This window comes from Cetorhinus maximus, chromosome 14, assembly GCF_964194155.1.
Source record: "Cetorhinus maximus chromosome 14, sCetMax3.hap1.1, whole genome shotgun sequence".
Taxonomy (NCBI): domain Eukaryota; kingdom Metazoa; phylum Chordata; class Chondrichthyes; order Lamniformes; family Cetorhinidae; genus Cetorhinus; species Cetorhinus maximus.
In genome coordinates this window covers 41829535-41853389 of record NC_135892.1, presented here as the reverse complement: position 1 = coordinate 41853389, position 23855 = coordinate 41829535, and the positions used below count along the sequence as shown (strand labels likewise).

The following is a 23855-nucleotide window of genomic DNA, read 5'->3' as shown; positions in this document are numbered from 1 at the left end:
CTTCCAGATTTATTAATTGAATTTAAATTCCATCAGCTGCCATGGTGGGATTTGAACCCATGTCCCCAGAGCATTCATCTGGGCCTCTGGATTATTAGTCCAGTGGACTAGTATGTGAATGCACCTAGTCTCTTCACAGCAACTCCAATCATGTACTTTTGTTTGTCACCTTGGTGGTTTTTCACCCTGACCTCCTGACCAGTACTGTGTATCATGACTCATCTTCACTTTGTCTTGCTTTTTTCTTACTTTGGTATTGACATCAGGCTTAAGCAAACTAAACTTTATTCTAGGAGTGTGCTTAAAAACTAACTTGTAAGGTGTGCAATCTGTTGTAAACTGTGAATTATTCTGTAAGAGAACAGAAAATTGTCTAGCCTGTCAAAGAAAAACATGGAAATTACTGCTTAGTTTTTCACCTAGCAAATCCTTCTGCAAAGACCTCTTCACAGTCTGTACACTTCATTCTGCAGCACCATTCAATGGTGGTATTCAAGTGTGTTTGACTCCATTCTTACTCAGAAATATGTCAAACCCTTCTGATGTAAGCTGTGGACCATTATCTGACACCAACACCACTGGCAACCCATAGATTGCAAACTAAGTTCTAAATACCCCAATAGTTTTGGCACTTGTGGTATTGGGCATAGCTCAACACTTATCCACTTACTATAGCTATCAACCAATACAAGGTAATCTCTCCCTTCCACTTCAAAGAAATCAACATGTCTCATTCCCACCATTTTCTTGTGTTTGATCATGGAATGAAAGGAATCTTGGTTGGATCATTTATCATTCTGAGGCACACTTCATAACTTTTTACCAACTATTCAATATCTCTATTTACCTTTGGATAGCAGAAATAGCTTCTTGCTACTGCTTTCATACAAATTATCCCTCTGCTCTTGATGAAATTCCCTGAACAATCTGTCTCTAAACCTTGAGAAAATAATGACTTTTAAACCCCATGGGAGAAAGCCTTGATCTACACTTCGCTCATTTCTATGTGTGAAATACTAATCATCACATTCTTTAGGCTAGCCATTCATGACACAATTGAGCACTTTACTGAGCATACATCCTTCTGAGTTTCTTCACTAATTTCTCTGGCAGACACTGACATGTCATTTGTATATGTAAAGTAATTCACAGGTAACTCCAGCTAAAAATGAACAGTCTTCATGGGAAATCTTGAAAGAACATCCACGTTAGCATAATCTGCTGACTTATAATATTTAATATTGCACTGACGACCATCAAAATCAATACCCATTTCTGAAGCCTTGCTGCTGCTAGGGACGTTACTCCCTTCTTTGAACCAAATATGATCATAAGGGCTTGGTGGTCAGTTACAAAGGGAAGCTCCTACCCTACAAGTATATGCGTAACTTAATAACACCTTTTATGATTGCTCTTTCTCAACTTGAGTAATTTTGTTCTGACTTGTTAAGGTACTTGAAGCATATATGACAAGTTTTGCCACAACATCTTCCATTATGTAAGATAATACATCTAACCCCTGTGGTGAGGCATTGCATGCTAAAACTAATTTTTTTGGGATGATATTGGATCAAAACAGCATCACTAGTCAGTACTTCCTTCATTTCTTCAATGTCAGGTGGACTCTTACTGATCCCTACTATAAATAATTCAGCCCAATTTAACCATACCTTCTTAAGCCAATGTCTTCCCAGCAAGGAGAATTTGTTCCCTCCTACTACTACCAATGGCAAGCAATAGGATGCCTCATTATATTCCACTTTAACACTAATTTCACCTAACACTGGAATACTGTATCTGGAATAACTAGTCACTTTCACACCAGTTTTGCATAAGTGAATGTGACTAAGGGACTTCTTGTGCTCTCCTTCCAAGATAGCAGACATGGCTGCAGATGTATCAACGATGAAAGTAAGTTGTGAATCTCTGACTTTCATTCCTATTGTGGGGGCTGGAATTTTATCTTCATCCCTATTACTCTAATCTGCCTTGTGCTGTTTTTCTTGCTCTCTGTCTGAATACCAACTCTTGATTGTCCTGTTCATTAACATCAATTTCTATTTCCACGTCTATCATATGCACATTCAAGGATTTCCAGACTCCTAAACCAGTGTGAGATCAGACCAATAACATGACCTTGACCTGGTGCATGGCTGTGACCTGAAGCTTTACCACAATTGGAGCATTACTGTTTCCTCTACTCCTGCACACTGTCTGGATATGACTGACTTACCCAGAGGCATAGCACTTTGACTGGAAATGGAGACAGTTAAATGGTTGGTGGCTACTCTGGCAATGCTAGCATTTAAAGTCTGACTCTGAGACTGTGAACTCGGCTGCCATGGCCTGAATCTCACTGAAATCCAGTGGACCTCCCCTGCCAGCTCAGGAAAAGAGCTCCTTTGCAATCTGCAACTATCCCTTTCTGTCATTTCCATGGCTGTGACCTCATTGCAGGCCTCCTTCCACATCAGCCTACTGCCTCTGCTCAAAAGCTTGGTCTGGATTTATTTTTCTTTAGGCCTCCTAAAAACGTGTCTCTAAGGTTTCATTTCTAAGTTTCTGCAATATCCACAGAGACAAGGGAGTTTCTTTAATTTGAGAATGTAATCTGCAACAGTTTCACTTGGCAACTGCTTCATTTCATGGAATGCCATAATTGTTGTGCCATAATATCAGTCCAGAGTCTCATTAATCTCAGAATAGTCCATAGTACTGGGGTCTCGCAGGCAACATTGGTTAAACGCCACCTCAAAATCATCTGGCCCCAACATGATGAGGAAAACATTTACTTTTTCCTCATTTCCTATTTTATTCACTCTCAGCCAAATATGTGAACTGCGTTCACAGTTACACCAGTCCTCTTTGTTAGGGTTGAATTCCTCAGTTGTCCCCAAATATAGCTTCAGTGCCATTTTTTCAATTACACACCATGCTGACTCACTGTGTACCTGAACACGATGTGCACACCACACGGAGCAATCTTTTAAATTGCTCAAACTTCCTCAAAATCAACCAGAAGTTCCAGAAACGTGTCACAATGTTCTTCAGTCCTTAATTTCTCAAATGAAGTGTTAAAAAAATTCTATCCCAGTCTCATCACCATCTTTCTGTTGTGTCTTGCACTATGTAATACTACACATGCTCAGCTGCAGGCAGCCATTATTGAACTAACTTTATTTACAACTCTCCGATAGAGAGGGCAGCAGGGAAGCTGCTACTCTACAGGGAGGCTGGCCAGGAGACTGGCATTCAGGGAATGCATTGTAGAAGATGGGCATTAGCGTGTCACTGCGTCTTCAGGATGAGAACTAACTACCTGCAAATGTCAGAGAGGCAATTCCAGAGATTGCTGAGGCTGTCTTGGGAAGCAGTCACAGACATATGTGGGATCATGTACGAGACCTGTAGCCATGGAGATTTGGTGGGAACCCCATGCCAGTGGCCCTCAAGGTGACTTTGGCGTTCAATTATTTCACCAGCACTTGTTTCCAGGGCTCCATGGCCGACGTGTGGCATTTCACAGGCTACAACACACAGGTGCCTAAAGGATGTGACCAATGCTCTCTTCCGTTATGCACATTTCATTAATTACTCTATAGATGAGGATAAACAGGTGGCAAGGATATTGGGCTTCAGGGTCATAATTCATTTCCGTAATACTTCTGTAATTTTGTGAGTGCAAGGGGTCATTGACTGCACTTCTGTGGCCATTAGACCTCCCTGGGACTAGCCAGTGTCTTATGTGAATTTCAAGGGCTTTCACATGTTTAAAAACATGTAACTGGCCTGCGACCACATGCATGTGTTTTTGTTTTCCAGGGAGCTCTCTCATTTTGTGCAACTTGCAGGTTTCAGAGCTTTTTTGAGGCCCCAGCTCAGGTTAACAGCTGGATCCTGGTGACGAGGGCTGTTCCCTCTGGACATGGTTGATGGCACCTGTGAGGCATCTCCACTGCGCAACAAGAGAACGGTACAACGCAGCTCATGCCTCCACCATTGAGCAAAGCTTGCTGAAAATGCACTTCCGCTGCCTTGATCGGTCTGCAGGAGCTCTGCAGTATGCACCACAGAGCGAATCATGAGTAGTCATCATCTGCTGTGCACTGCACAATGTGGCCATGCAATGCAGAGAACTGTGGGAACAGGACGAGAGGGAGGAGCAGCACTCCTTCTCAGATGAGGATGAATTGGATGTATCTGAAGAGGAAGCCATGGATGTGCATGAGCCTTTACTGGGTGCCAGGGTTATGGAGAGACGTGCACAGGATACCAGGGACAACCTAATATACAGCCAATTCGCCCAAGAGCGAGACACCTACATGACCATGGTCCCATCACCAGAATTCAATTGCCTGCTCGGGATGTCTACCAACCCCTGCCAGCTACCTCTGAACCTATGTCCTCTGCCACCTAGAACAGCAAGGAGACCAGACCTTTGTCACATACACTCACTAGTGAATACTGGTCCAGAAGACATCTAGTCACATATGGACATATGTCAATCAGCTTACCATGACTGAGAATTCAGGTCATGAACCATCATTATAGGGCTTTGAGTTCACCTGCAGCAGTTTAGTTATCCCGGTTGAGAATGATCTCGGACAATGTCCTTTACAATGTATATATGGCAGGGCCAGTGGAGCCTGCAAGTTCAGCCATGTCCCACAGAGTGGCGAGTACAAAACTGGACACTAATATAAAGCTGCGCATGGCCTCTGTCATCTCTGCCATAAGTTCCCATAACTTTTGATGCATGTCCAGCAGGCTTCTTGTGGCCGTGACCAGAGGTCTGTTATCAGTGGGAGCTCAGCAGGAGCCTGGTCCCCAGCAGTCCTCCGAGCATCAGGAGACCTGGCTATCACATCCTCCACCTGCTACTGAGGTGTATATGCAATGTGCTTGCCGGATTGTACTTCTGATTCTAAACGCAAACTCTCCGCAATTCATGAGGGTGTAACTGCGCTGGTGCAGGATGTGGAAGAGGCAGGTGACGGTGAATCCTCGTCTCCAAAGGTGGAGTCTTCAGGTCCTGCTGTTACTGTGGCCTGAGCTTGGGATTGTGAGGATCTGTATTGGAGAGCAAAAAGAACCACATTATGGATCAGCACAGTCTATGAGCGCATCACATTTCCTCACGTGCCTCCTGTGTGCCCATATGCCAGCGCTAGGTTGGATGCATTCTCATGTTTATGCCTGGTTATTCAAACCTCGCTCTCTGCAATCGCTTGACCACTCTTCTCTCCTGCGATCTGCAGTGCCTCTTCCTCTGCAGGGCTGAGCATCTTCAGGTCACGCACTCCGCCTCCAGTCCTTGCCCTCCCCCTCAAATTGTGGGCCTGCTTCTCCTGCATGACAGTGTGCAGAGTTGGTGACATGTCAAGTGACACCTAACCTCCTTGTCTGCACACATTCCCATCACACATATTGGCCCGTCTGTGGTATATTGGATCCAAGTGCTCACAAAAGCCAAACTGTCAAATTCTTTGGCCTTAATTGCCATGCAATACTGAAGCTGATCACACATTCACCCATCTGCCCACTTGCAAAGATACATTACTTGATGACCCCATGATAGACCCTTTGGTAACATGCCACCTACCTTGGCAGATTGGAGCAGGTTGTGACTCTTTTCCTGCACTGGACCCAGTGAAGGAGTCCATGGTTGCTCACCTCCCTCCTTATCAGGCCGAAGGGTCTTTTGTTCCCATTTGTTGTTCCCTGACAGCCTGGAGGAGAATCTGCAGAGAGGTGTTGCTGAACCATGGTGCCGACCTCTGTCGAGGCTCAGATATATGTGCAGTTGAAGGGATTTAGGTGTGATGAGGAGGTGCCTAGGACACGAGAATATTAAGGGAGCATGTGATGGGGGCGAAGTTTGGTGGTGATGGGGGTCCGGGTGATGAAGGACTGCAACAAGAAACGTAAGAAAGTACTGTTAGGATGGGGTGTCAGACAAATCATGGATGGAAACCCTCCCCATTTGTCCAGGAGGCTCTTTAATAACCTGCCCATGCCTGCTGCATTGTTAGCTGACAGCGGGATCCTTCAATGAATACCTGCTTCCAATGCGTAATCTCGTGTGTCTCCCAGGCCCACCGCCAGCCCTTTAAATTTTAATTTGAATTGCGCGGGCACTGGGTCCCGACACACAAGCAGAAGTGGCACCCACTTCCAGTTCTGCCTTCAGGAGCCTTATGCCTCTTATTAAATTCTACCCCATATTCCGTACCTATCAGTTGTTGAATTAATTATGTGTCTCATTCAGTGACATACTGATGGCGCTATTTCCCAGTGATAAATTACAGATTATCAACACCCTTTTACACTAATAATTTGTAATTGTTAATCTTTTTATGTAGTTGTTACCACACAACTATTACAAGGTGTATGAATGTATCTGTATTTTGGTTTCACTTTACAGAACTGCGGTGGGCCTGCCATCACAGGCTTAAGCTTCAAACAAGTCTAATGTAGCGCAGCCTTAAAGATATTGATCTACCTTTTATTCTGCTTCTGGGCAATATAGTTCACCACAAAAATCTTTTAGCTAACAACAAAGCCAACTAATGACTTAATTGTAAAACAAAATATGCAACAAGTAGTGGTGGATTAAAGAACTAGAGCAAATGAAATGCATCTATAATTGCCTCACACCCACAGCATTCATAAGTTGTCCAATGTATTCTCTGCATGTAGAACATGAATTTTAGTTGCTAAACACAGCAAACATTTTAAAGAGGATTTGGTAAAAGTGTTTTGCAAAACAGGTTATTCATTAGAAAAGGTACATGGGTCATGCCAAAGCAATGTTGTTGCATCGCTGTTCAAGTTGGCTGCTATACAGATTCCCACTTCATACCATTGGTTGCCGTGCATTCAGCTGCCAAGGCCCTAAACTCTGGAATTCCTTCCCTGCACCTCTCCTCATCTAAAATCTATCTCTTCGACCAAGCTCTAGGTCATCTGACCTAATCTCGCCTTATGTGGTTCAGTGTCACATTTTGTTTTATAATGCACTTGTGAAGTGCCTGAGATGATTTATTATGTTAAAGGTGCTATATAAATATTAGTTGTTGTTTGATGAACTAACGTGAAAACATGAGAATTATACTGCACAAGCTTGCATAGCAACTGATACAATTCTTCAGCAGAAAACTTCTGCTTTGCTAATATGGTGAATATTTACATGGTGTTACTGTACTGTTAGATTTTAGGGAAGCTTGAACAAATTGTGTGTTAAATGTCAAAATACGGTTAGGAGCCCAATTATGCAGAGAGGGAATGTTTGGCTCATGGTCAGAAAAACAGCACTAAATAGGAACAAGAAACAGTCTTATAATCATTGAATCATATAGCACAGAAAGAGACCATTGAGCCTATTATGCCTGTGCTAGAAATTTAAAAGAGACCTCCAATTAGTCCCATTCTTCTGCTCTTTCCCTACAGTTCTTTTTTTTGGTTTACAAGTGTATATCCAATTTGTTTTTGAAAGTTACTCTTGAATCTCCTTCCACCACCTTTTCAGACACTGCATTACAGACTATAATAATGCGCTGCAACACCTTCTCCTTATTTACTTTATCAAAATCCATCATAATTTTGAACACTACTATTAAATCTCCCTTTAAAATTCTCTTTTATAAAAAAGCAAGGTTAGGAAATCCAGAAAAGATGTTTGGCAGCCAGTTAAATACTACAAAAAGAAACCTATTAGATGGTCCCATAAGGTCAATGACATTTATGGAAAAATATTACTTTTAATGGTGAATAATCAAAGGCAAAGTATGACCACAGAATTTCAATATATTACAGATTATGTGATGGTCAAGGGTGCTTTGGGGGAAAAACTATTTTTACATTGGGATGATGGTCCCTTTAAGGACTGAGACTCTCTGGAAGATTATTTCTAGTAAAAATCCCCTTGCTTCGAGTAATTGATCATGTAACCGAGCTTCCTGGGAGATAAACAATAGTAAATCAAAGGCTAAACAAGAAGTTAATTACAGGGGGAGTAGAGTCCTGTGTGTGGTTCTCGTTTCAAATGATTTTAGTTTTGAGCATTGTGGCTGCAAGGAACATCTTTTTTAAGCAGAGTTCAGTTGACATTCTGTGTGCTGGCTAAAACATAGAAACATAGAAACTAGGAGCAGGAGTAGGCCATCCGGCCCCTTGAGCCTGCTCTGCCATTCATTATGATCATGGCTGATTATCCAACTGCTCCCGCTTTCTCCCCATACCCTTTGATCCTTTCACCCCAAGAGCTATATCTAACTCCTTCTTGAAAGCATACAATATTTTGGTCTCAACTGCTTTCTGTGATAACGAATTCCACAGGCTCACCACTCTCTGGGTGAAGAAATTTCTCCTCATATCAGTCCTAAATGGTCTACCCCATATCCTCAGACTGTGACCCCTGGTTCTGGACTCCCCCACCATCGGGAACATCCTTCCTGCATCTACCCTGTCTAGTCCTGTTAGAATTTTATAGGTTTCTATGAGATCCCCCCTCATTCGTAATCCTAATCGACTCAATCTCTCCTCATATGTCAGTCCTGCCATCCCAGGAATCAGCTGGGTAAACCTTCGCTGCACTCCCTCTATAGCAAGTACATCCTTCCTCAGATAAGGAGACCAAAACTGCACACAATATTCCAGGTGTGGTCTCACCAAGGCCCTGTACAATTGCAGCAAGACATCCCTGTTCCTGTACTCGAATCCTCTGGCTATGAAGGCCAAAATACCATTTGCCTTCTTTACCGCCTGCTGCACCTGCATGCTTACCTTCAGCGACTGGTGTACAAGGACACCCAGGTCTCGTTGCACTTTCGCCTCTCTCAATTTATAGCCATTCAGATAATAATCTGCCTTCCTGTTTTTGCTACCAAAGTGGATAACCTCACATTTATCCACATTATACTGCATCTGCCATGCATTTGCCCATTCAATCAGCTTGTCCAAATCACACTGAAGCATCTCTGCAGCCTCCTCACAGCTCATCCTCCCACACAGCTTTGTGTCGTCTGCAAATTTGGAGATATTAAATTTAGTTCCCTCATCTAAATCATTAATATATATTGTTGATAACTGGGGTCCCAGCACCGATCCCTGCGTTACCCCACTAGTCACTGCCTGCCATTCGGAAAAAGGCCCATTTATTCCTACTCTTTGTTTCCTGTCTGCCAACCAGTTTTCTATCCATCTCAATACACTACCCCCAATCCCATGCGCTTTAATTTTACACGCCAATCTCTTATATGGGACTTTGTCGAAAGCCTTCTGAAAGTCCAAATAAACCACATCCACTGGCTCCCCCTCATCAACTCTACTAGTTACATCCTCGAAAAACTCCAGCAGATTTGTCAAGCATGATTTCCCTTTCATAAATCCATGCTGACTCTGTCCGATTCTGCCACTGTTTTCCATGTGCTCAGCTATTAAATCTTTTATAATGGACTCGAGAATTTTCCCCACTACCGACGTCAGGCTGACTGGTCTATAATTCCGTTTTCTCTCTGCCTCCCTTTTTAAATAGTGGAGTTATATTAGCTACCCTCCAATCTATAGGAACTGTTCCAGAATCTATAGAATCTCGGAAGATGACCACCAATGCATCCACTATTTCTAGGGCCACTTCCTTAAGTACTCTGGGATGTAGATTATCAGGCCCCGGGGATTTATCGGCCTTCAATCCCATCAATTTCTCCAACACCATTTCCCTACTAATACTGATTTCTTTCAGTTCCACCCTCTCATTAAACCCTGTGCTCCCCAACATTTCTGGTATGTTATTAGTGTCCTCCTTTGTGAAGACAGAACCAAAGTATGTATTTAGTTGGTCAGCCATTTCTTTGTTCCCCATTAAAACTCTTGATAATTGAAGGACTGCACTAACAGTGAGTTCGACCTCTGGGATAGCCAGCTGAGAAGAAAGAAAGAGCGAGAGTTCCTAGATGCAAGACTCCAGAGTTGAAGAACGTTAGAACCAGGAGTGTTCTGATTTGAGGTGGCTATGCTTCAGACGTTAGCGATGCCTGTGTTGAACTAGGAGTCTACAACCGTGGGACGATTGGAGAAGATTTGAAAGGACAACCTCACTGGAAGAAAACAGAAAGCCCAAGCAATTTCAACTCTGATACAAATCTTTGAAAAAGTACTCAGACCAAGTGGTTAATCTTTCAATTTCCGATAAGTATCTGACTTGAATTTTTCTGGGAGTGTAAGTCAAATTTGAGTTGAGAGGTTTGGTTTACAGTATACATAACTATATTCATTGTACTTTTAATATCTTTAACATAACTGACTAAGATAAAGTGCCGTTATTGGTATTCATGTTCTTTGATTTTTGTGTAGTAAAATTCTTTAGTTTTAAACAGTGAACCTTGTGACTTAATTCTTTTAGTAAATAACTAGGTTTTCAAATTTCCAAGCTACTGGTCTCGACCAAGATCATAACAATTAGAAAGGGAAAGGTTTCATAACTTTTCTTCAGAAACTCAGTGTGACATTTATAGGGTTCAAAATTGAAGATGCGAAACACCCCAATCATAAATAGGAGGTGTGAGTGCGATTTGGCTAGGCGCTTGGCAATTCTTTAAGCGGAGTGATTAACAACATAAATTTTGGCATGTCTGTGGAGATTCTAGTACATGCCCTTGTGCAGGCTAGGATATTGTATACAGATGATCCTGAATAGATAGGAAGGTGCATTAATTTCAATGGACATCCTAATACCCAAAATCAGAGGCCCAGAAATTTTTGGAAAAATATTGGTGCATTATTACTATTTGTTTGCAAAAAATCCAGCAATTTGCTATGAAGAAGAGATATGCTATAAATTTTGATTCTCCATTGACATTAATTGCATGTGATGAAATTGCTTAATTATGCCGTTAACGTGAATTAATCTTGTTGCAGTCATTTAGGGTTAACAATTAACGTAAGGACCCTGTTAAGGATGTGATTCAAAGCCTGCTCATGAAATTGAGCCTTGCTCCAGAAGTGAACCAATGAAGTTGGGGTCTCTCACTTCATTATGTGCTTCGGAGTTTTTGATTTTTTACAAATCTATCTTGGCAGTAATTTTTTTTCATCCCTGCTATTAGCACACAATAATTATTTTTAAGATGCAAAGCTGTTTTGATACTCTGAAATGTAGATTAGATTTATTTTTTTCTCTCATGATCCGCTCTCTTTCTATGTCTCATTACTTTTTCTGTAAATATTTTGGCTCTATTTTATCCCATTTCCTTCTCTGTCATTCACTCTGTTTATTTCTCTTTTCTTAAATTTGATGTTTAAGGAGATGTACTATTGGGCAAAATATTCAGGAGGTCCCAAATAGCAATTGCATTTCCAGTAATTTGAGGCGCTAATAGAATGCAATCTGAAGGCTGAGGAAAAAAGTCTAATTCACATCACTCGCTGTGAGATGTGCCATTCTAGTAACTTCTGGGCTTTGCAAGAGGACCATACCAAGCATGGATACTGGAAATTGTGTCATGGGCATTTTTATTTTCTGTATTAGTACACATGATTCCGCAATAAGAATGATTAAAGGACTATTCTCAAGTAGTTTCTTCCAAATTGCGAGAACCCGGGTTGTGATTCTTTCTAAAGATTTTGTTTGGCTTAAATTCTGCACATGTGTATGATTGGATTACATCTATAGTTGTCTGGATCTACAAGTTAATAATGACACAATTAGCAGATTTTGTGATCGAAAAAGTGTTTTCTGCTCACTTTACAAAATTTTGATCCTAAATGGCATCACCAGTTATTTATTAGAGGAATCTCTGTTCATTCATGGACAAGGGAATGAACCGGGGTGGGAGGAACTGAAAGTTGTTTTGGTGGAAATTGGCTTTGCAGAATGGGGCAATTTATCAGCTTGAGTAAAATGAGTTACAAAATGATGCAAGCTCAAATTGCACTTTCCTACTTGGTTGAAGCCTGTTGAAGATTTTATTATCAGGTGCATGATTCATAGTACTTTACTAGCTATAGGTCACACATATTCTGCGGAACACAGGAATGCCTTTTTTGTCTCCTATAATTTTTGAATTTGGATCTAACATTCCCTTTTAATAGCTTATCACAGATTATTTAAATAGAAAAAGATCTGGGAATGTGTTGAATTGTTGAGATTGGCCTGTTTGTCCATATTTATCTGATGTGAGCTTGTGTGGCCGCTAAGTATGAGTATGTGAAAACCAATTTTTACCAGTGGCGGGAAGCGAGTGGGAGGGGATGACAATCTTGCTCTGGATTTGGGTCAGAAGCATGACAGATTTTAACTACACCTCATTTGTTGGTACACATTTATTGTCCACTCAATTTGGACAGTTGACTAGTAGATAGGTCAGGAAAATCAGGCAGCCAACTGGAACCAACAGAAGGCATCTGGCCTAGGAAAATCTATGAAGGGTTGGGGTTGCGGTTGGGGTTGGGGGAGGGGGAGGGGGAGGGGGAGGAAAGGGTCTTGCAGCTGAGGATCAGGAAGACCAGGGCAGGAGAGGTCCAAACTTTTCTTGTGGGTCTGGAACAGCACTCCCGATCCTGCTCAGCATCCTGACATCAACAAGGTTTAAAAAAAAAACCTTAGCTTCAGTGCAGGATAATTAAGGAAAACCAGCATGGATTCATTAAGGGATCATCATGTTTAACTAACTTGCTGGAGTTTTTGAGGAGGTAACAGAGAAGGCTGATAAGGGCAATGCTGTTGATGTGGTATACGTGGATTTTCAAAAGGCATTTGATACAGTGCCACACAACAGACTTGTGAGCAAAATTCTAGCTCATGGAAAAAAATGGAAAGTAGGCACTTGGATAAGAAATTGGCTGAATGACCGGAAACAGAGAGTAGTGATAAATGGTTATTTTTCAGATTGGCAGAAGGTCTGCAGTGGAGTTCCCCAGGATCAGTGTTGGGACCCATATTAATTACCTAGACAGTGGTGTACAGGGCATGATTTCAAAATTTGCAGATGATACAAAGATTGGAAACATTGTCAACTGTGATGAAGATAGTCTTGAACTTCAAAGGACATAGACGTGTTGGTGGAGTGGGCAGACATATGGCAAATAAAGTTCAATGCAGAGAAATGTGAGGTGATTCACTTTGACAGGAAGAATGTGGAGAGACTGCAAAATAAAGGGAGAGACTCTAAAGGAGGTGCAGGAACAGAGGGACGTTGGTGTATATGTACATAGATCATTGAAGATGGCAGGGCATGTTGAGAGAGCAGTTAATGAAGCATAGTATCTTAGGCTTTATTAATAGGGGCGTTGAGTACAAGAGTAAGGAGGTCATGTTGAACTTGTATATGACATTAGTTAGACCTCATCTGGAGTACTGCATCCAGTTCTGGGTGGCAGACTTGAGGGAGGATGTGAAGGCATTGGAGAGAGTACAGTGGAGATTCACAAGAATGATTCCAGGGACGATGAACTGGAGCTATGAGGATAGATTGGAGAGGTTGGGACTGTTTTCCTTGGAGGAAAGAAGGATGAGAGGAGACTTGATAGAGATATTCAAGTTCCTGAGTGGTATGGACATGATAAATAGTGAGAAACTGTTCCCACTCAAGAGAACTTCAAGAACTAGAGGGCACAGATTCAAAACAATTGGCAAAAGGAGTAAAAGTGATGTGAGGAATTTTTTTACACCCAGAGGGCGGTTGGAGTCGAACTAATTTCGAGAGGGTGATGGAGGCAGGTCTGATTGAGGTATTCAAAAGGGTATTGGATTGCTACCTGAAAAAAGAGAATGTGCAGGGTTATGGGGATAAGGCAGGGGCGTGGGACTAGGTAGAATGCTCCTTCAGAGAGCAGTGCAGACTTGATGGGTCGAATGGTCTCCTTCAGCACTGTAAAGATTTTGTGACCTAACCTGAATTTTTTACATAGCATGTGCTCAGGAATGGACTAAAATGTCCTATGTATGCTATAGTACCCTGATTTACACTCATTAATGATGCTGCTTGTGGATCATCATCTACCATGTAAACCAGAAGTGATAAAATCACTGATTGATGTTAATCCAGCAGAATTGGAGCAGCTCCATTTTAACTGAATCGATGATTCGCTTAATGTACTAGTAAATATCAGGAAATAGTCTTCAATTTTGGTAAGTAAATTTGAAAGTTATTCGTCTGACTCATGCTGTAAAATCGTGTAAATCCCATTTGGCCCCACCTATAACAGTGAAAAGCCTCGGTTTTAAAGTTAATGATCAGAATTGTTGGGTTTTCCTGTGGCCTGTCGATGGCGCTCCAGGTTGATTGAAATGAGTTTGTAGTTTATTCAGCAGAGGGTCAAACTGTATTTCCCATTGGTTACTTTGAGCTGGACTGGCTTTACCTGAGGCTGGGCGGAAAGCAGCTCGAGGAGAGCTTGGAGTTGGGTGGCTGCTTCGGCGTTCAGGACCTTTCCCGACTTGGAATAATTTTGGAAAATTACCAGGAAGTTGTTGTGGGGTGGGGAATGGGAAAGTTTTGAATCGGATTTGGACACAAATGAAGAAAGGCGCCGACAGCTGAAAGTGAAAGCTGTTTCCGACTGCCCCACTCTGTGATCTTTACCTGTGTTAAGCCTTTCACTTTGGAGTTCTGGGATGGCTCTGAGTAAAGGATTGCGAGTGTTTGAGAAGCAGGAGCCCGGCTGTTGTAGTGTGCTGCTGGAGTCCAGGAGTCGGCAAGATTGTCTCCTCTTCGAGGCTGGGGCTGTGGCCATTCGCTGTAAGTAGAGACAGACACATCCTACCAAATGTGGGCACAGCCTCCCGCCGCAACAGCACCACAGATTAATCCCCATATCCGCAACGGTCCCCGCAGCTTTATCCCCATAATCACAGAATCACACAGTGCAGAAGAGGCCCTTCGGCCCATCGAGTCTGTACCGACACGTGAGAAATACCTGACCTACCTAATCCCATTTACCAGCACTTGGCCCACAGCCTTGAATGTTATGACGTGCCAAGTGCTTATCCAGGTACTTTTTAAAGGATGTGAGGCAACCCGGCTCCACCACCCTCCCAGTCAGTGCATTCCAGACCGTCACCACCCTCTGGGTAAAAAAGGTTTTCCTCACAATCCCCCTAAACCTCCTGCCTCTCACCTTGAACTTATGTCCCCTCGTGACTGAACCTCCAACTAAGAGGAACAGCTGCTCCCTATCCACCCTGTCCATGCCCCTCATAATCTTGTACACCTTGATCAGGTCGCCCCTCAGTCTTCTCTGCTCCAACAAAAACAGCCCAAGTCTATCCAAACTCTCTTCATAACTTAAATGTTTCATCCCAGGCAACATCCTGGTGAATCTCCTCTGCACCCCCTCCAGTGCAATCACATCCTTCCTATAATGTGGCGACCAGAACTGCACACACTACTCCAGCTGTGGCCTCACCAAGGTTCTATACAACTCCAACATGACCTCCCTACTTTTGTAATCTGTGCCTCAGTTGATGAAGGCAAGTGTCCCATATGCCTTTTTCACCACCCCACTAACATGCCCCTCTGCCTTCAGAGATCTATGGACACACAGGCCAAGGTCCCTTTGTTCCTCAGAACTTCCTAGTGTCATGCCGTTCATTGAATACTTCCTTGTCAAATTACTCCTTCCAAAGTGTATCACCTCTCACTTTTCAGGGTTAAATTCCATCTGCCACTTATCTGTCCATTTGACCATCCCGTCTATATCTTCCTGTAGCCCAAGACACTCAACCTCACTGTTAACCACCCGGCCAATCTTTGTGTCATCCGCAAACTTACTAATCCTACCCCCCACGTAGTCATCTATGTCATTTATATAAATGACGAATAATAGGGGACCGAGCACAGATCCCTGTGGTTCGCCACTGGACACTGGCTTCCAGTCACTAAAGCATCCTTCTGTCATCAACCTCTGTCTCCTACAACTAAGCCAATTTTGAATCCACCTTATCAAATTACCCTGTATCCCATGTGCATTTGCCTTCTTTATGTCTCCCATGTGGGACCTTGTCAAAGGCTTTGTTGAAATCCATATAAACTACATCAACTGCACTACCCTCATCTACACACCTGGTCACCTCCTCAAAAAATTCAATCAAATTTGATAGGCATGACCTCCCTCTGACAAAGCCATGCTGACTATCCCTGATCAAACCTTGCCTCTCCAAGTGGAGATAGATTCTCTCCTTCAGAACTTTCTCCAATAGTTTCCCTACCACTGACGTGAGACTCACTGGCCTGTAGTTCCCTGGCTTATCTCTACAAACCTTCTTAAAAAGCGGAACGGCATTAGCTGTTCTCCAGTCCTCTGGCACCTCCCTCGTGGCCAGAGAGGAATTAAAAATTTGGGTCAGAGCAGCTGCCATCTCCCCCCTTGCCTCCCTCAGCAGTCTGAGACACAAATCATCTGGACCTGGAGATTTGTCCCCTTTTAAGCCTGCCAACATCTCCAATACCTTGTCACTCCCTATATCAATTTGCTCAAGAACCTCGCAGTCTCTCTCTCCGAGTTCGATACCTTCATCCTCATTCTCTTGGCTGCAACTGTCCCCGCAGCTTTATCCCCTTATCCGCAATTGTCCCCGCAGCTTTATCCCCATATCCGCAACTGTCCCTGCAGCCTTATCCCCATATCCGCAACTGCGCCGCAGATGTATCCCCATATCCGCAACTGCGCCGCAGATGTATCCCCATATCCGCAACTGCGCCGCAGATGTATCCCCATATCCGCAACTGCGCCGCAGATGTATCCCCATATCCGCAACTGCGCCGCAGATGTATCCCCATATCCGCAACTGCGCCGCAGATATATCCCCATATCCGCAACTGCGCCGCAGATGTATCCCCATATCCGCAACTGCGCTGCAGATGTATCCCCATATCCGCAACTGCGCCGCAGATGTATCCCCATATCCGCAACTGCGCCGCAGATGTATCCCCATATCCGCAACTGCGCTGCAGATGTATCCCCATATCTGCAACTACTCATAACTTTACCCTGTATCTGCAACAGCACCCCCAGCTTTACCTCAGATCTGCAACAGTTCTTGCAGCTTTACCTGAATCTGTAACTTTAGCAGTATCTGCAGCTTTACCTGCACCCATAGCTTAACCCATATCCGCAACTGTACCCGCAGCTTTATTCCCCTATAACTGTTACCGCAGTTTTACCTGTATCTGCAACTTGAGCTGTACCTGCAGCTTTACCTGCGCCTGCAGCCTGACCTGTATCCAGAACCATACCCGCAGCTTTACCCATATCCGTACCTAGCATCTGCAACTTTATCCTAACCCACAGCTGTACCTAGCCTCAACAGCAATGTGGGGGAATATGCTTGGGGTGGTGGGTGGTGGTGGGGGGAAATGCCTACCTGGCTAGGGAGCCTGCCTGTTTCTCTAAGCATTAAAAGCATTTAAGCAGTTTCCCCATTCATAGAATGTACTCCTGCCAGCCCAGATTTCCAGTGTTTGTTGTGTCTGAGCATTCTAATAAATCCAGACATAAGAAGAACAATTTGCCTGTAATCTATTAAGAGCTGGATACTGAAGGGTGGAAGAAAAGACATCCTAAATACTCTCAACACTTGTGTGTGCTGGTGGTGGAAGGGAGGAAATGTTTTTCATCACACGGATCATCCACTGATTTATACCCTACAGATAAGAGGATCCTTTCCACTATGTCTGCCACAGGACTGAGTGATTGCAGCTGAACATTAGATGAAGTACATTTTTGCAGTTATTGTGTTGGTGGCCCCACACTGAGATCTCTGAACTATCACCGCGCTAAATGGGACAGGTTCAGGGTAGATATACCAGCACTAAACTGAGCATCCATGAAGTGCTATGAGTCGTCATCAGCAGCAGCAGAATTGTATTTTACCACAATCTGTAACCTCATGGCCCCACCCTACCATTACCAACCCTGCTTCAATAAGGAGTGCCAGGAGCAGCACCAGCACCATACCCAAAAGTAAGGTGCCAAACCTGGTGAAACTACCACACAGGAATAAATGCATCCTAAACAGTGGAAGCAGCATGTTATAGACAGCTAAGAGATCCCACAGCCAGTGGGTCAGATCAAAGCTCTGCAGTCCTGCCACATCCAGTTATGAATGGTATGGACAATTAAACAATTAACTTCACAAATATCTCCATCCTCGGTGATGAGGGAGCCCAGCACAAGACAAGGCTGAAGCATTTAAAACCATCTTTAGTCAGAAGTGCTGAGTGGATGATCCATCTTGGCTTCCTGCTGAGGTCCCCACCATCACAGATGCTAGTCTTCAGCCAATTCAGTTCTCTCTAGGTGATATCAAGAAAAGGCTGGATGCTTTTGTTGCAACAAAGGCTATGGACCCTGGCAACATCCTGGCTGAAGAATTGAAGACTTGAGCTCTAGAACTAAGTGCACCCCTAGCCCAGCTGTTCCAGTACACATACAAAACTTGCATCTATTCAACAATGTGGAAAATTGCCCAGTGAACAGGTCAAATTCAATCCGGCCAATTACTGCCCCAACAGCCTACTCTTGATCATCAGCGAAATAATGGAAGGTGTCGACGACAGTGCTATCAAGTGACACTTACTCAGCAGCAACCTGTTAACTGATGCTCAAGGTGATTTCCACTAGGGTCACTCAGCTTCGAGCCTTGGTCCAAACATGGACAAGAGAGCTGAACACAAAAAGTGAAGCGAGATTGTCGTTTGGTAGTACAGAACTTGAGTATTGCTGCAAAAAGAGACGTTGAAGCTTTTCATCTTGCACATCAGGATACTTCACAAGAATACCAATATAAGGGGAAAACAACAATTTATACAGTATGAAATGAGAGTGCTGATTGGTTGGCAAGTGGACTCTGGTTGATAGAGTAGTTGCCATGGAAAATGCATTAGTAATGGTGACTAACAGTTAACTGCCAAGCATTGTTTGAAATTTAAACCAGGCAGCTTGACCCTGATTGGTCAAGGCATTGCCCTGAGGAATGAGTGAGCAAATGGCTGTCACTTACTTTGTTTCACTGAAACAGGTGCAATGTGTGTACATGTCTTTTGGTCTGCAAAGAACAGGGCCCGGTTTATTAATATGTGTAGCTTCCAATGCATGCAAATATGCCACATTGTGAGCCCTACTGACAATCTTAAATTGATTTTCAGTACAATTCTTAGCACACTGAGGATTATTTAGCAAATATTGTCCAATCGTGGAATTACATCTAATGTTGAACACTGTGTTTTGAGTTTTGCAACCACTGGCTGGTCAGATATGGTCTGTACCTTGCCTACTGCGAACACCGGCTGGGACATGCTGTTTGATATGATCCCCCAGTATTTGGGACGTACAACCCACACATCTAGCATCATACAGGCACTGAAATTCATACACGCATTACTCATTTGTGTGATAGCAGAAAGTCTTTTTGGCTTGACTGCAGCATCCTGTTAGTGGTGAATACCACTAGTTGTCCTTGCAAAGCTGAAGTCAAAGGGAATCGGTGGGGGGTGGGGTGGGGGCAGAGGCGGGGGCGGCTGTGGTGGGAACTCACCCACTGATTGGAGTCATACCTAGCACAAAAAAAATGGTTGCGGTTGTTGAGGCGGGTCATCTCAGCCTCAGGACATCACTGCAGGAGTTGCTCGGGGTAGTGTCCTAAGCCCAACCATCTTCAGTTGCTTCATCAATGATCTTCCCTCCATCATAAGGTCCTATGTGGGGATGTTTGTTGATGATTGGTACTGAACACTGTGCATTCCTAACTCCTCAGATACCGAAGCAGCCTGTGTCTATCTGCTGCATGTCCTGGACAACATTTGGGCTTTAGTTAATGAGTGGGAAGTAACATTTGCACTACACAAGTGCCAGGCAATGACCATATCCAACAAGAGAGAATCCAACCATCTCCCCTTGACTGTCAACAGCATTATCATTGACCCCACCATCAACATGCTGGGGTTGCCATTGACCAGAGGCATAACTAGACCACCCATATAAACACCGTGCCTACAAGAGAAGGTCAAGGTTGGCAATTCTGCAGCGGGTAACTCATCATCTGACTCCCCAAAGCCTGTCCGCTTTCTACAAGGCACAAGTCAGGGGTGTGATGGAATACTCCCCACTTGTCTGCATAAGTGCAGCTCTAACAGCACTCAAGAAGCTCGACACTATCCAGGATAAAGCAGCTTACTTGACTGGCACCAAACCACTACCCTAAACATTTACTCCTGCCACCAGCACAGAGTAGCAATGGTGTGTACCATATGCAAGATGCACTGCAGCAATACACCAAGGCTCAAACCCGTGACCTCTACAACCTAGAAGGACAAGGGCAGCAGATGCATAAGAACAGCACTACCTTCAAGTTCTCCTCCAAGCCACACACCATTCTAACTTGGAACTATATCGCTGCTCCCTCACTACTGCTGGGTCAAAATCCTGGAACTCCCTCACCAATAGTACTCTGTTACATACACCTACACCAAATAGACTGTAGCGGTTCGAGGTGACTTACCACCAACTTTTTGAGGGCAATTAGGGATGGGCAATAAATGCCCTCACCAGCGACATTCACATCCCAAGGAGGAATTTAAAAAAATCTAATTCTGGCCTCTTGAGCAACCCTGATTTCAATCACTCCATCATTGGTGGCTGTGCCTTCAGCTGCCCAGGCCCTAAACTCTGGAATTCCCCTCCCTAAACTCTCACCTCCCTTTCCTCCTTCATAACACTCCTAAAAAGCTATCTCTTTGACTAGGCTTTTGGTCTTTGGCTTTAATGTTTTCTTATGTAGCTCAGTGGCACATTCTTATTTTATGATGTTCCTGAGAAGCGCCTTGGGACATTTCATTACATTAAAGTTGTGTTAAACAATCGGTTTATGTACATTCAGGAGGGGAAGAATGCAGTTGCCATGGTCCATACCAGAACCAACAGTGTAGCAGAGATTAGGGTAGGGGTCCTGCTCTGGGTGTATCAGGAATTGGGAGTAAATTGAAAAGCAGGATCTTTGATCTACATGCAAATTGGCATAGGGACAAACAGATTAGGAAAGTCAACATGTAATTAAAGAATGGTGTGGGGAGGAGCGTTTCCATTTCATGGGACTCTGGTATCAGTCCTGAAACAGTAGGGAGCTGTACAATTGGGATGGGCTACACCTGAATAGGTGGGGACCAAAGTCCTGATGGAAAGGATAACTAGGGCTATAAATAAAATCTTAAACTAGTGACATGGGAGAGGAACCAGCTAGAAATGACAGAAACCTAACAAGGAAAGAATAAGAAAAAGGGAGTAAAGGATGGAAGAAGGATAACATGACTGACCAGAGATCAGATTTAGTCATTGAGCATCAGGGTAAAATAACTACTAAAAATGAGAGAGGAATAAAAAAAAACCAATTTGAACTGTTTGTACATTATTCAAAAAATGAATAATAATTTACAGATTGGATCTGGATATAGTAGGAATAACTGAAATGTGGGGTGAATTTTGCATTGAGAAATGAGGACCGCTGCCATCCCACGCATGGGTAAAATCCAGCGTGATGATGTCAAATTGCAAATCCAAAATCAACACACACGCCTATTGCTATATAAAGGTTTTTACAGATGCTACATTCAGGCGTGCTGATGAATTTATTTCATTTACCAATGACAACTCCAGTCAAACGGAGAGAGCCAGAGGCTTTGCAGCCATGGCTGGATTTCCAAGGGTGCAAGAGATAATAGATTGCACACATGGCAATTAAAGCACCATTGGGACAGCCAGGGGCATTTGTCAATAGAAAAGGTTACCACTTCATCAATGTGCAGATTGTGTGTGACCACAGGCAAAGGATTATGCAGGTGTGTGCATGCTATCCTGGCAACAGTCATGATGCCTACATACTTTGACGCCCCCAGAGAAGTTCTGTGGAACAGAACACCTGGATGGCTGGCTTCTGGGTGACAAAGGATACCCCCTGAAGAGATGGCTCATGACACCAGTCCAAAATCCATGCAATGAGCCAGAGAGGAGGTACAATGAGAGCCACACTTCTACCAGGGCTGTCATTGATCAGACCATTGGTCTGCTCAAAATGAGATTTTGATGTTTGGATTGGTCAGCTGGCGCTCTTCAATACTCTCCCGCTCGAGCCTCACTTATGGTCGTGGTATGCTGTGCCTTGCACATCCTGACGCTTCAGAGAGGGGAAGCCCTGGTACAGGAGGATGTAACGAAGCGAGCCCCAAGCTCTGATGAGTCTGAGGATGAGGCTGAGCCATGCTAGTCAGCTGTGCAGGATACTTTGGATGCCATGGAGATGTGAGATTTGCTAAAAATGCAAAGGTTTAACTAGCAATCTGCAATTTGATCTCTGAGACCATCTCGACCGCCCTCACCTTTTCTTGGTATCTCCCATTCATCAACTAGGGCTGCCTGTGCATGTACCAATGTGGAGTTACCAAATGAGGCCGATCACAGAGCACAAACTCCCTTAAGAGCATGCAGTCAATGCAAATCTAAACCAGCACATCACATACATGAAGCACTAACATAGCTGGAGCCTCAAGTGCAAAGAAAAATTATTTACAAAATAAATCAAACTTCACACCTAGCAAAACTATTCAATCACCATCGTGAACCCATGTGTGACTAATGAGGTGTTTTCTTAAATCTCTTCTGGGTGCTATGGTGTGATGCTCCCTTCTCGGCGCCAGCTATGCTGGAGACAGGCTGCTAAATGTTACGCCTCTTTGCCTGGGATGACCATGGCGGATATCCTCTGGCTGCCTGAGGCTGTCAGATTCCTGGAGTGGCTGGGGTCTCCTCCACAGTGGCAGAAGGCTCACCTGTCTCCGTGGCACTCTGAGGCATTTATGTCAATGGCAGAGGGGCAGGGGAGAGGCTATCCCCATGAGAAGCGCCCAGAAAGGTGCCTCCCCGATGGTGGCAGCAGCTGTTCATCTGCAGCTGTGAGGTTCATTTGTCCCTGCTTTCCTCCGAGGAACCAGGACCTGGCTCTGACTCTTGGCACCTTGTTTCCCTCGCTCTGGTTTTCGGCCCTGGAGCTGAGAGTCAAGGCAATGGAATGCAGGTCAGAGCACATACCCAATAACCCATCAATGAGCTGCTGCTGGGTTTGGCCCTCCATGACAGTCACCAGTCTCTCAATGGAGGAAGCCGTGCGTTCTGAAGAGTGTGTCATCACAACATTCATGGTCTAGCTGGACCCCTCCACTGTCTGTGCCAGAGCAGTAGTCCATCTGGAATTTCTGGTACATCTCTATGTACCTCGCACTGTATGTCAGCATCTGCTGCCTGATGGACAGCTACAGAGGCTTGTCATCAATCTGGGGCATCTAGTTCACCTCCAACACTCCTCGGATCGCCAGAGGCCTGCACTACCTCAGTCTCTGACAACTAGTCTGGTGACTGTGATGTGCTCGCACAAGTGCGTGGATTCCTTTCAGCAGAGTTGCACATCCCCAAGAGGTGCTTGTATCTGCACTGGCGCTAGATGCAGAGAAAGGATGTGACTGTGCACCTTTTAGGCTTCCTCCTCCTTCGAGGTTAATGTTGGTCCCTCAGAGCTGGTGTTTCCCCTGTCGGGGGAAACAAACCATGAGTATGAAGGACATCGTCATTATCTGAGATGACTTCACAGACCTAAGCTTCCTAAAAACACACGCTGGCACCATCGAGAGATGGTAACCAAGGTTCCAAGATCTGCCCCTTCAACATTGAGACACACATGCTTCCCCAAATTCTACAAGCCTCCGAAATCCAAAGCCATCAATGCTCCCTCTCCACTACCACCTAGTTTCCAACCCCTCCATCCCTTTCAACACTATCTTTTCAGGAAAGATCTATGCACCCTTGGAATCTCA

At 44.1% G+C, this 23855-nt stretch overlaps 1 protein-coding gene across 1 annotated transcript in view; it reads left to right on the top strand.

The window, feature by feature from the left end:
- Window positions 1-14527: 14527 nt before the first annotated feature.
- Window positions 14528-23855, top strand: part of LOC144689615 (synaptojanin-2-like) — a 283459-nt gene continuing 274131 nt past the window's right edge. The window contains 1 exon segment of the mRNA XM_078556842.1: window positions 14528-14738. Within this exon segment, the coding sequence (XP_078412968.1) occupies window positions 14615-14738 (124 nt within the window). The 5' untranslated portion in view covers window positions 14528-14614.